Below are 9,483 nucleotides of genomic sequence, written 5' to 3'. Positions count from 1 at the left end.
TGTCATTTGTCTTCTTACTTTGCCTAAGGAGTCTTACTCTATACCAAAGTTTTATTTTTAGTATGTGTAACTACATTTTGTCTTATTACTTCTGGAATTTGAGCTATTATTAGGAAAGTTTTCCCTACTCTCTGGTTATAGAGAAATTAATCCTTGTTTCTTCTAGTACTTCTATGAATATATATATTCTTTTTTTTTTAATTTATCACAAATGGTCCTTGGATTTTGTCAAATAATTTTTCTGTGTCTATTGAAATGATATGATTTTTCTCCTTTATTCTGTTAGTATATTATGTGATTTTTCAGATGTTAAACCAACCTTTCGTTCCTGAGATAAATCCCACTTGGTCAAATCCTTTTTATATATTGTTGGAAAGTTTGTGGAGTTTTTTGTTGTTTTTGGAAAGTTTGTATTTTTAATGCCAGCTCATTTGATTTTAATTTACTGACAAATCCTTTTTCCATAGTGTCAGAGATACTCCATTACTAATTATTACAATTCCAAAATAGTGGTCTGAATGATTTACTGTAATTCAAATTCCCCTTGTTACCTATACATGCCTTTATACAGGTTTTATTGCATGTCTACTATGTGCCAGGCATTATTAGATGTTGAGAATACAGAAATAAATAAGGTAGACACAAGCCCTTGCCCTCAGAGCAGTGGTGAAGACAATCGATAAGTAGGTATAAGATAGTTTAATTACTGTTAGGCAATATAGGGTACAATTGAGATTTATTTATTTTTTTTTTCAAAATTAAAAAAAATATATATATATATATATTTCTTTCTTTCTTTCTTTGCCTGCACTGGGCCTTAGTTATGGCACATGGGAACTTTGTTGCCACATGTGGGATCTAGTTCCCTGACCAGGGATTGAACCCAGGTCCCCTGCCTTGGGAGCACGGAGTCTTGATCACTGGACCACCAGGGAAGTCCCACAATTGAGATTTAAACAAAGGGAACTCATGGTAGTATCAAAAAAAAATTTTTTAAAGCCACTTGGGAGAAGTTACCTGAAGTGTAAATTGAATCCAGTCAGGGTTACCATATCATTTACTATCCAAACAGGGACACTTTTCAACATGAAAGGGAAAAGAGGCACAAACCAGGATATATAATCACATTAGAGCTAACCAGTCAAAGGGGCAGAGTGAGGCAGAAAAAACTGTAGGTGAAAGAGGACAAGTCCCATTCAAATAACTTTAAAAATCTTATCTTAGTGAGTTAATAAACCGTGAGAAAATTAGGCCAAAAAAGTAAGCAGAGACCAAAATATAAAGGTCTTGTATATTGGAAAGAACTTGGACTTTATTCTAAGGACAATAAAAGTTCTAAGCAAAGACATAAAATTAAACTTATTTTAAAAAGCTAAATTGATTGCATTGTGGAGAAAGGATGAGCAAAGAAGGGTATCAATAGAGATCCTTTAGGGGGTAAATGGAGAGTAGGTATGGGTTCTGGGGGTCATGAAATATTCCACAGTTATGTGACATAAAGATCATTGAATTGTATGGTATGTGACTTACAGCTCAATAAAGCTTTTTTTAAAAAAGTGGTTTAGGAAATTAAGTTCTCCAGGTGAGAGATGAAAGCAGCTCTATATTAATGTGTTGGAGGTGAGGATGAATTCAAGAGATATTTAAGAGAACCTACAAGGCCTTGTGACTGACAGGATATGGAGGTAAGAGAGAAGGAAGAGTCAAAGTTAACTTCCAAGATGCTGCTTAAGCCAGGGGTCCCTAACCTCTGGGCCGTGGACCAGTACCTGTCTGCAGCCTGTAAGGAACTGGGCTACACAGCAGGAGGTAAGTGGTAGGCAAGCGAGTAAGCTTCATCTGCTGCTCCCCATAGCTTGCATTACCACCTGAACCATCCCCCCATCACTCCCATTACCACCTGAACCACTCCCCTCCACTCCCCATCCGTGGAAAAATTGTCTTCCACAAAACCAGTCCCTGGTGTCAAAAAGCTTGGGGACCACTCATTTAAGCAACAGATGATGGTGCCATTTACTGACAGAAGCAGAATCAGAAGCTGATGTGAGGTGGGGGTGGGGGAATCTTAAGACATGTTGAATTTGAGATAACTTTTGAGACACTGAAGTTATGGACTGTTTTGTGTGCCCCCCAAAATTCCTAAACTGAAACTCTAATCCCAATTGGTATTGGGAGGTGAGGTCATTGGGAAGTAATCAGGTCTTGAGGGTGGAACCCTCGTGAAGCTGACTAGTGCCCTTATAAGAAGTGGCTCAAGAGATTACTACATCTTTCTGGCACAGGAGGATATAAAAAGTCAGCAGTCTACAAAGCAGAAGGGGGCCCTTGTCGGAACCTGACCATGCTGGCACTCTGACCTTGAACTTCCAGCCTCCAGAACTGTATTTCTGCTGTTCATAAGCAACCTAATCTATCGTACTTTGTTACAGCAGCCCCAGCTAAGACAATATCCAAGTCCAGCTCTCAGGTGGTCTGGGATGAAGGGAATCAACGTAAGTCACTGAAGTGAACAGTACTGTTTAGGGCATGTGAGAATAAAAAAACCAAGATTTAAGAGATGGTGAGAGGTGAAATCAGCAAGTCTGAGGAAAGGCTCCAGAGCTAGGAAGAAAACCAGAGGAGCACAATGTCACAAGTTCAGTTTAGAGTCTTTTCAAGTAGTGTTCAGCAGTATAAAATACTATGTTTCAAAGTAAAGTGATCAAAGTACCCCTTGGACTTAAAAAAAAATAAAGTTCAAGTTTCAGCAGCATAACAGTGACAGAAACTAGTTTCACACGGGTTTAGTGGTAAATGTGAGATGTTCATCAAAAGACAATTCAGGCAAGGAATCAGGTTCGTGAAGGAACAAGAGGGAAAGGGTTGAGGAGGAAGATTTTTATTTTAAAAACGGTTTGGTCATGTTTAAAGAAAGGCAAGGACTCAATTAGAGAAGCTGAGATAGTGGGGGAATGAGAAGGCTACACAGGCAGCAGCTGGGGAGGACTGCATAAAGTTTAAGGTTTGAATAGAGTCTAGGAATATGTATTTAAGTTCTTGATGGGATTCTGCCACTCAAGCAAGTTTGGGAGCCAGTGGAATCATAGAGCACACTGTAAGAAGGTTGAAAAGGACATCTCTAATGCAGATCCTTCATGCTTTTATTTTCTTTCTAAATAGGAAAGGATGAACCTATAATGGATACAGGTACAGATAAATTTGGTGATGGATAGTTCAAGTAATCTGCTAATAATAGGAGAGTTGGAAAAGGTGAAGATTTAATGAGACTGGAGGTTTCAAATTGTTTTGAAGAATGGACAGTTGGCTAACGTTGAAGACTTAGCTGAGGATGGTGACCACAAATTATACAGCAGCACCAACCTGTGCCACTATATGGTTTTCTGTGGCAGTTATCAGCATCCGAATTGTAGTAAGACAGATAAAGCTTGACTCACCTAAGATTCAGGTTTTGCCACAGTTATAAAACACTGATAATAAGGCAAAGGAGTTTAGGGTATTGCTGCAAAATATTTATTTATCCTTCACTTTAGAAGGGTTAATTTTGCAGGGCACAGAATTTTACTACATTGGTAGACTTTTTACTCTAAACACTAAATATTTTATTCCACTCTCTTGCCTGGTTTCTGAAGAGAAGTGAATATAATACCTATGTATAGGTATTTTTTCCACCTGGCTTCTTTCAGGATTTTTTCTTTATCTTTGATTTTCTATAATTTGAAAATAATACACCTAGTTTGGACTTCATTCAGTAAGCAGTGGGAGGAGTTAACGTTTGTAAACATTATCAGTGATATGCACTAGGAGGACTAGAATCAAATCTAGATAATCTAGAATCAAACCCTTGTATTTAAGGCCTAAACCAATGGTTCTCAATGGGACTGCACGAAGAAAAGACTGTAGTGCTTTGAAGAGTTCAGAGACTGGTTTACTTTGTTTGGGATGAGGCTCAGGCATCATCCCAAGCTTTTAAAGGTACCCCAAGGTGATTCTAATATGCAGCTAAGGGTTGAAAGGCAGTCACTGATCTGTACTTTATGTTGCTACAGTATGGCTCAAATCAGACAAATATACATATAATCGCAAACAAAATTCTGAAGAAATCACCTAACAAACTAAGCTGACCTCAATAAAACTAAAACTAAAAGCACACCATTCCCATCACAAAAGAAAAACAGATATTGAATATATACAATTTATTTAATAAATTAATGTCATTCAAAATACAGTGCCAGAACATTATGCAGTTGAACATGCTAGTAATGTTTGTCATGAAGCACCTGTGCTCATGTTAGATAGGCGGCGCCCCGCTACTGCTAGTGGTTCCTGGGATAAATGCCAGAGCAGCACTAGTTATCTGCTCTTCTGCACCGCTAGTGCAGAGAATTCCTGAACAGTTCACCTTTCTAATCCTACCCCCCCACACACAACAGGTTAAAAAAAACACACCCTGACAGCTAACAAATATCTATACACAATCACTCTACAGTAATGCCTGTTATTAAATTAAGATGTAATGACCTGGTTAACCCACTCTAAATCTTTAAGATGGAGAAATACAACAGCAGCAGGTAGTTATATGCATGAGCCAATGTTAATGTAATACAGAAAGTGGAGGCATTTACTGATTAAAGCTCCACACAGACCCGCACAATGAGGGACCAGCAATTCTTATTGCAAGCCCAGCAACTTAAGTCCACACCTGGTAAATGACCAGCTGACTGGAAGACCTGTATTCTAGATAGACAAGTATAAGTTAGTGAAAAGAGAATACATGCACCTAATAGTATAGTTAGACTGATCCTGCAGTCATACTTTCCCTGTGCAATACCATAAAATGGAAGATCTTCCTCAACTATAGGATTTAGACAACATTTCTATACCAACATGGACATTAGTGTAAAGTGCAGCTCAATTAACTACACTGAAAAAACTGTATTCCAGGACTTCAGAACAGAAGCACGGGAATGAAATACATATAATAAAATAACCTCAGCACAATTTGTGATATACCATACTAGGAACAGGAAACTACTTTAATAAGTGAACTTTTGGAACTGTACATACACAGGGCTAACAATGTTAGATAATCCAGATTCTTATGCTCTCATGATACACATAAAAGTTTCTCAATTATTGGATAATCTATTTCATATTATGGAAGCATATCTTTCTTAAGACTCACTGATATATATTATACTGATGCAAATATTAAGTAGGGCATAAAAATAAAATTTATCAAAGATAGATTTTTTTATGTACTCATATTCAGTCCTTTCATAGCCTCTTTTAGCAAAGAAAATGACAAAGCAAACAGATCAGGCGTGCACTCCCTGAACTTCTGACTATACAGATGGTAGTGCAACCATTTCTCCATCCAGTTCAAACTCCTCTGTTCCATCCGGTGAAAAAAGATAAGTTGGTGGTTTCCATGGAGATTCTTCAAGGCAGGATGGATACAGTTTCCCCACAGTGCATCGAAAATCTCTCCCTAAGTCCCACAGTACACGTTCAGATATATGCTGCCGCAGAGACCACCGGTCAAGTTCCAGATCATATTGGTAAGTGACGTATTTAGCTCTCTCATTTAAGTGGGTTTCTCGCATAAACACACACAGAGAATTTGAGATCACAACAGCTCTAACACAGGGATCTGAGTACCTCTTGGCAGGGATGTTGGCTGCCATTTTCCACTCATTTTTATTCACATCATAGATTTCCACAGTTACTGAAGACCCATCTACAGTGCCAGAGGGGAGTCTTATGCCAGAATTGGTGGCAATGTGCAACCCTCCAATATAAAAAATTTTATCACCAAAAGCTGCAGCTGAAGCAAAAGACCTGCTAGTCTGTCTCATGGCCATTTCTACCCATGAATCAGACCTTGGAAAATAACAATACATGAGGTTCAGTGTCATCACATAAATGCAGTCATGAACCACAACTGCTGCACTCCACTGCCAAGCACAAGGCAAAGGGCTTACCATTGTCCATTCATCCTTCTCAGTGTCGTATCTTTCTACGGTCCTCCGGTTAAGTTCTCCACCTACACTATCTCCTCCAATTGCATAGATATAGCCTTCACAGCAAACCAAAGATGGCTTTACGCGGACAAAAAGCATCGGGGTCTTTGGAAACCAGGTATTTTGCTGTGCATCAAACCAGTAAAAGCAATTCACAGTTCTAAAGGCAGTCTGAAGTTTGCTTGTTTTACTGTGATTTGTTTTTGTGTTTTTCAGAGGAACTTGACCACCTGCTATATAGATGTCATTATCCGGAGTTACAACGGTCCCAACCTTATGTAAATCAGCTGGTGGGCTGCATAGCTTGTAAACTTTTTCTGCTTGGGGGCTGTAACAGACAGAAGAGTAAAGACTACAAGGATTTTCTGAAGATGCTTCAATGAAAATCATCATCTCCTCTTTAGTCATTCCAAGTCTTGGTTTGAAAAACTTGGGCATGGACTTATACAGACCTTGAACAACTACCGACTTATCATTCGGTGGCAGACCTTGAAACCAAGCTCTCTGTGTTACTTCTGAAAGTGCATCAATTCTGATTTGGCTGAGAACTGAAGACAAATACTGGGATCGTGATTCTGTGTTGTACTCTAGCCACAGCATAGCAGCTTCACGAACTGTCTCCTCTTTTTCTACGTTTAAATTGTCACTACTGAGAATGTCTATCAGTAAGTCATGTGACAGTTGCATGAAAGCTTCCTGGTGATACACAGCAGTGAACTTGTGCTCCACCATCCTTTTAGCACTTTGTTTTAATTCCTCACAACTGAACAGATCAGCAAAACTCAACAATCGCACACAATTCTCTGCGTTTATTTTTTTAATTAAATATTCTCGACAACGTTGTAATACATCTTCTACCTAAAATGGGGGGAAAAAAAGGCTGATAAAGGCAGGCTAGACAAACTTTATTTTTATGTAACACACAGGTATATTAATCAGACCCCTATACTATAGTTTTTATTTTTAGATACACGTTTGGGCTAAGATATAATGTCTTCCAGGAATAGTAAAATTAGAAGACTATGCATAGTTTTGCATTTCTTCTTCCTGTCCAGTGGCCTACTTAACTGCCTTATTTAGGAGTCAGCAGTATAACATTAAATAAGCTCTTAAAAACCTAAACAGCCTTAAAGGGAAAGGTAAGGAAACTCATGCATAAGTTATATACTTTGCTAGGCTTTAAAAAATATATAACTGAGAGAACCAAATAAAAACAATGTAAATCAGTACAGGAAATGATTACTGTTGAGAAGCTGGAATCTGGTTTTCTCAACATGGACAAGATAGTCATATAAAAGCAGAAAATCATACAGTGCCTAACAATAGTTGTTTGCCTTTCTTACCTGGAGTGGTAGGGTAACCAATTAAAAGACTATATTCATGTGCAGTTACAAGTTACCTACGTTTAAATGACCCATCTTAGCCACTATAAGTTTCCTAGATTGGTTGTTTCTTAAGAAGAAACAGTAGATCTCAATTTAGTCAGAAGTGCTACCTACTGTACTTATTCAACATCACAGTGATTGTCTAGAAGCAGTCTGTGATAAGAAGTCAGGTTGCTTGGATTCAAAGCTTGTACTGGCCAGTCAACACTTTTTTTTCTTTTTTAATAAATTTATTTATTTTATTTATTTATTGGCTGTGTTGGGTCTTCGTTGCTGCACACGAGCTTTCTCTAGTTGCTGTGGGAGCTACTCTTCATTGTGGTGCGTGGGCTCACTGTAGTGGCTTCTCTTGTTGCAGAGCAGCACGGGCTGTAGGTGCGTGGGCTTCAACAGTTGCAGCACATGGGCTCAACAGTTGTGGCTCACGGGCTCTAGAGCACAGGCTCAATAGTGGTGGCACACGGGCTTAGTTGCTCCGTGGCACGTGGGATCTTCCCAGAGCAGGGCTCGAACCCGTGTCCTCTGCATCGGCAGGCGGATTCTTAACCACTGCGCCACCTAGGAAGTCCCCAGTCAACACTTTTGTACAATGTCAGATAAGTAGTTTTATATCTCTAAGCCTCAGCTTTCTCCTGTATAAAATGGGGAAATCCTTACAAGTGATTATTTTAAGGATTAGATGAGAACCTATATAAAGCATCAGGATAGTATCTGGCACATAAAAACATCATTTCATGTGGTTAATAGCAAAAGCCATGTTGGTAGCCATAAAAAGCCGCATTCCCAGGCTTGCCAAGGCAACTCAGTCCCAGAGGCAGAGTCCTGTTTTGCATTTGGGCAGGCATAGTTTCATTAACATGATAGCAAAAATTATAAGGAAAGGTGTCACTATTTATAGTAACAGTGTTCTGGAATCCAAATTTCTTAAAATTCCTCAATTTTTTAGCAATTCTAAAAAAACATGCTTTCAGTTCCTGGTTTTTAAAAAGGTAATGAAAATATATAAGCTACAGAATAAAGATAGTGCTTACAGGAGGCATTTTTCCTATTTAGGTTTGGATTTAGGATATGAATGTCTTTAATTCTAAAGCACCAGGAAGCTACCATAGCTGCACTTTCCCGAGTTACAGGTACAGTAGGACACTGCACAATTTATAGTGGGGGACAGGTGGGGAGGGAAGGGAGAAAAAAAAGAGTACAGAACTAAAAAGGAAGAAAGCTACTTCAGGCATGGACAGACTGAGTTCTGGTTCCCAGAGTTAACACCTAGGAAACTGGTGTTCAACCAGCATCATTCACATTTATTCAGCACACATTTATCAAATACCTACTGGGTATCATGAACTATGCTCCCAAAATTTAACCTTCACTTTAACGGTTCTCCCTTTGGAGAAACTTTATTTCTGAAATACAAAGTGTTATTCCAAATAGGGAAAGGAATGAGAAAAATATTTTTATGTTCCTCTTAAAATTAAAAATAATGTTGAAGGGGGAATGCCCTGATGGTCCAGTGGTTAAGATTCTGCACTTCTACTGGAGGGGCTCTGGGTTTGATCTCTTGTGGGGGAACTAAATAAGATCCTGCAAGCCATGCAGCATGGCCAAAAAAAAAAAGTTGAAGGGGAAACACAGAGTGAAATAGTTTATCATATGTAAATATATCAACCATCGCTTTTTATTTTAAATAATTCTCCTTAATAGCTCAGTATGGTCTCATGGCTATTATAAACATTTATGTTTGATAACTTCCATGAGAACTTTGACATTTTCTGTGAAAAGTAATACCATCAAAAATTAGCACATCTAAGCTTTTAGCCAAAAAACCAAAGCACTTAAATTTAATAAACACTGTTAAAAATTTCTTTTACTTGAAATCTAAATCCTGTTGTATATTAGGCAGAATATGAAACTAATATGAAATTTTCACCTATCTTTTTACTCAAGTTCCCATCATAAAACTAAGTTTACTAGCTGATCAAATCCTATTTTTAACCCTACACATTTTAAAAAATGAAAACTTTTACTTTCTAAAATCTGCAATAAAATTACATAGCTATAAGACACCAACTGATGAAACA

General features: G+C 38.1%; 1 protein-coding gene across 7 annotated transcripts in view; it reads right to left on the bottom strand.

Annotated features, from left to right (window-relative positions):
• Positions 1–4,178: 4,178 nt before the first annotated feature.
• Positions 4,179–9,483, bottom strand: part of KBTBD2 (kelch repeat and BTB domain containing 2) — a 46,268-nt gene continuing 40,963 nt past the window's right edge. For all 7 annotated transcript variants that reach the window (XM_057732101.1, XM_057732104.1, XM_057732098.1 and 4 more), the window contains one exon: positions 4,179–6,878. In XM_057732101.1, the coding sequence (XP_057588084.1) occupies positions 5,343–6,878 (1,536 nt within the window). In that variant the 3' untranslated portion in view covers positions 4,179–5,342. The remainder of the gene's footprint in view (positions 6,879–9,483) is intronic.

Source organism: Hippopotamus amphibius, chromosome 4 (genome assembly GCF_030028045.1).
Source record: "Hippopotamus amphibius kiboko isolate mHipAmp2 chromosome 4, mHipAmp2.hap2, whole genome shotgun sequence".
In the NCBI taxonomy this organism is placed as follows: Eukaryota; Metazoa; Chordata; class Mammalia; order Artiodactyla; family Hippopotamidae; genus Hippopotamus; species Hippopotamus amphibius.
This window is presented reverse-complemented; position numbering and strand designations above follow the sequence as displayed.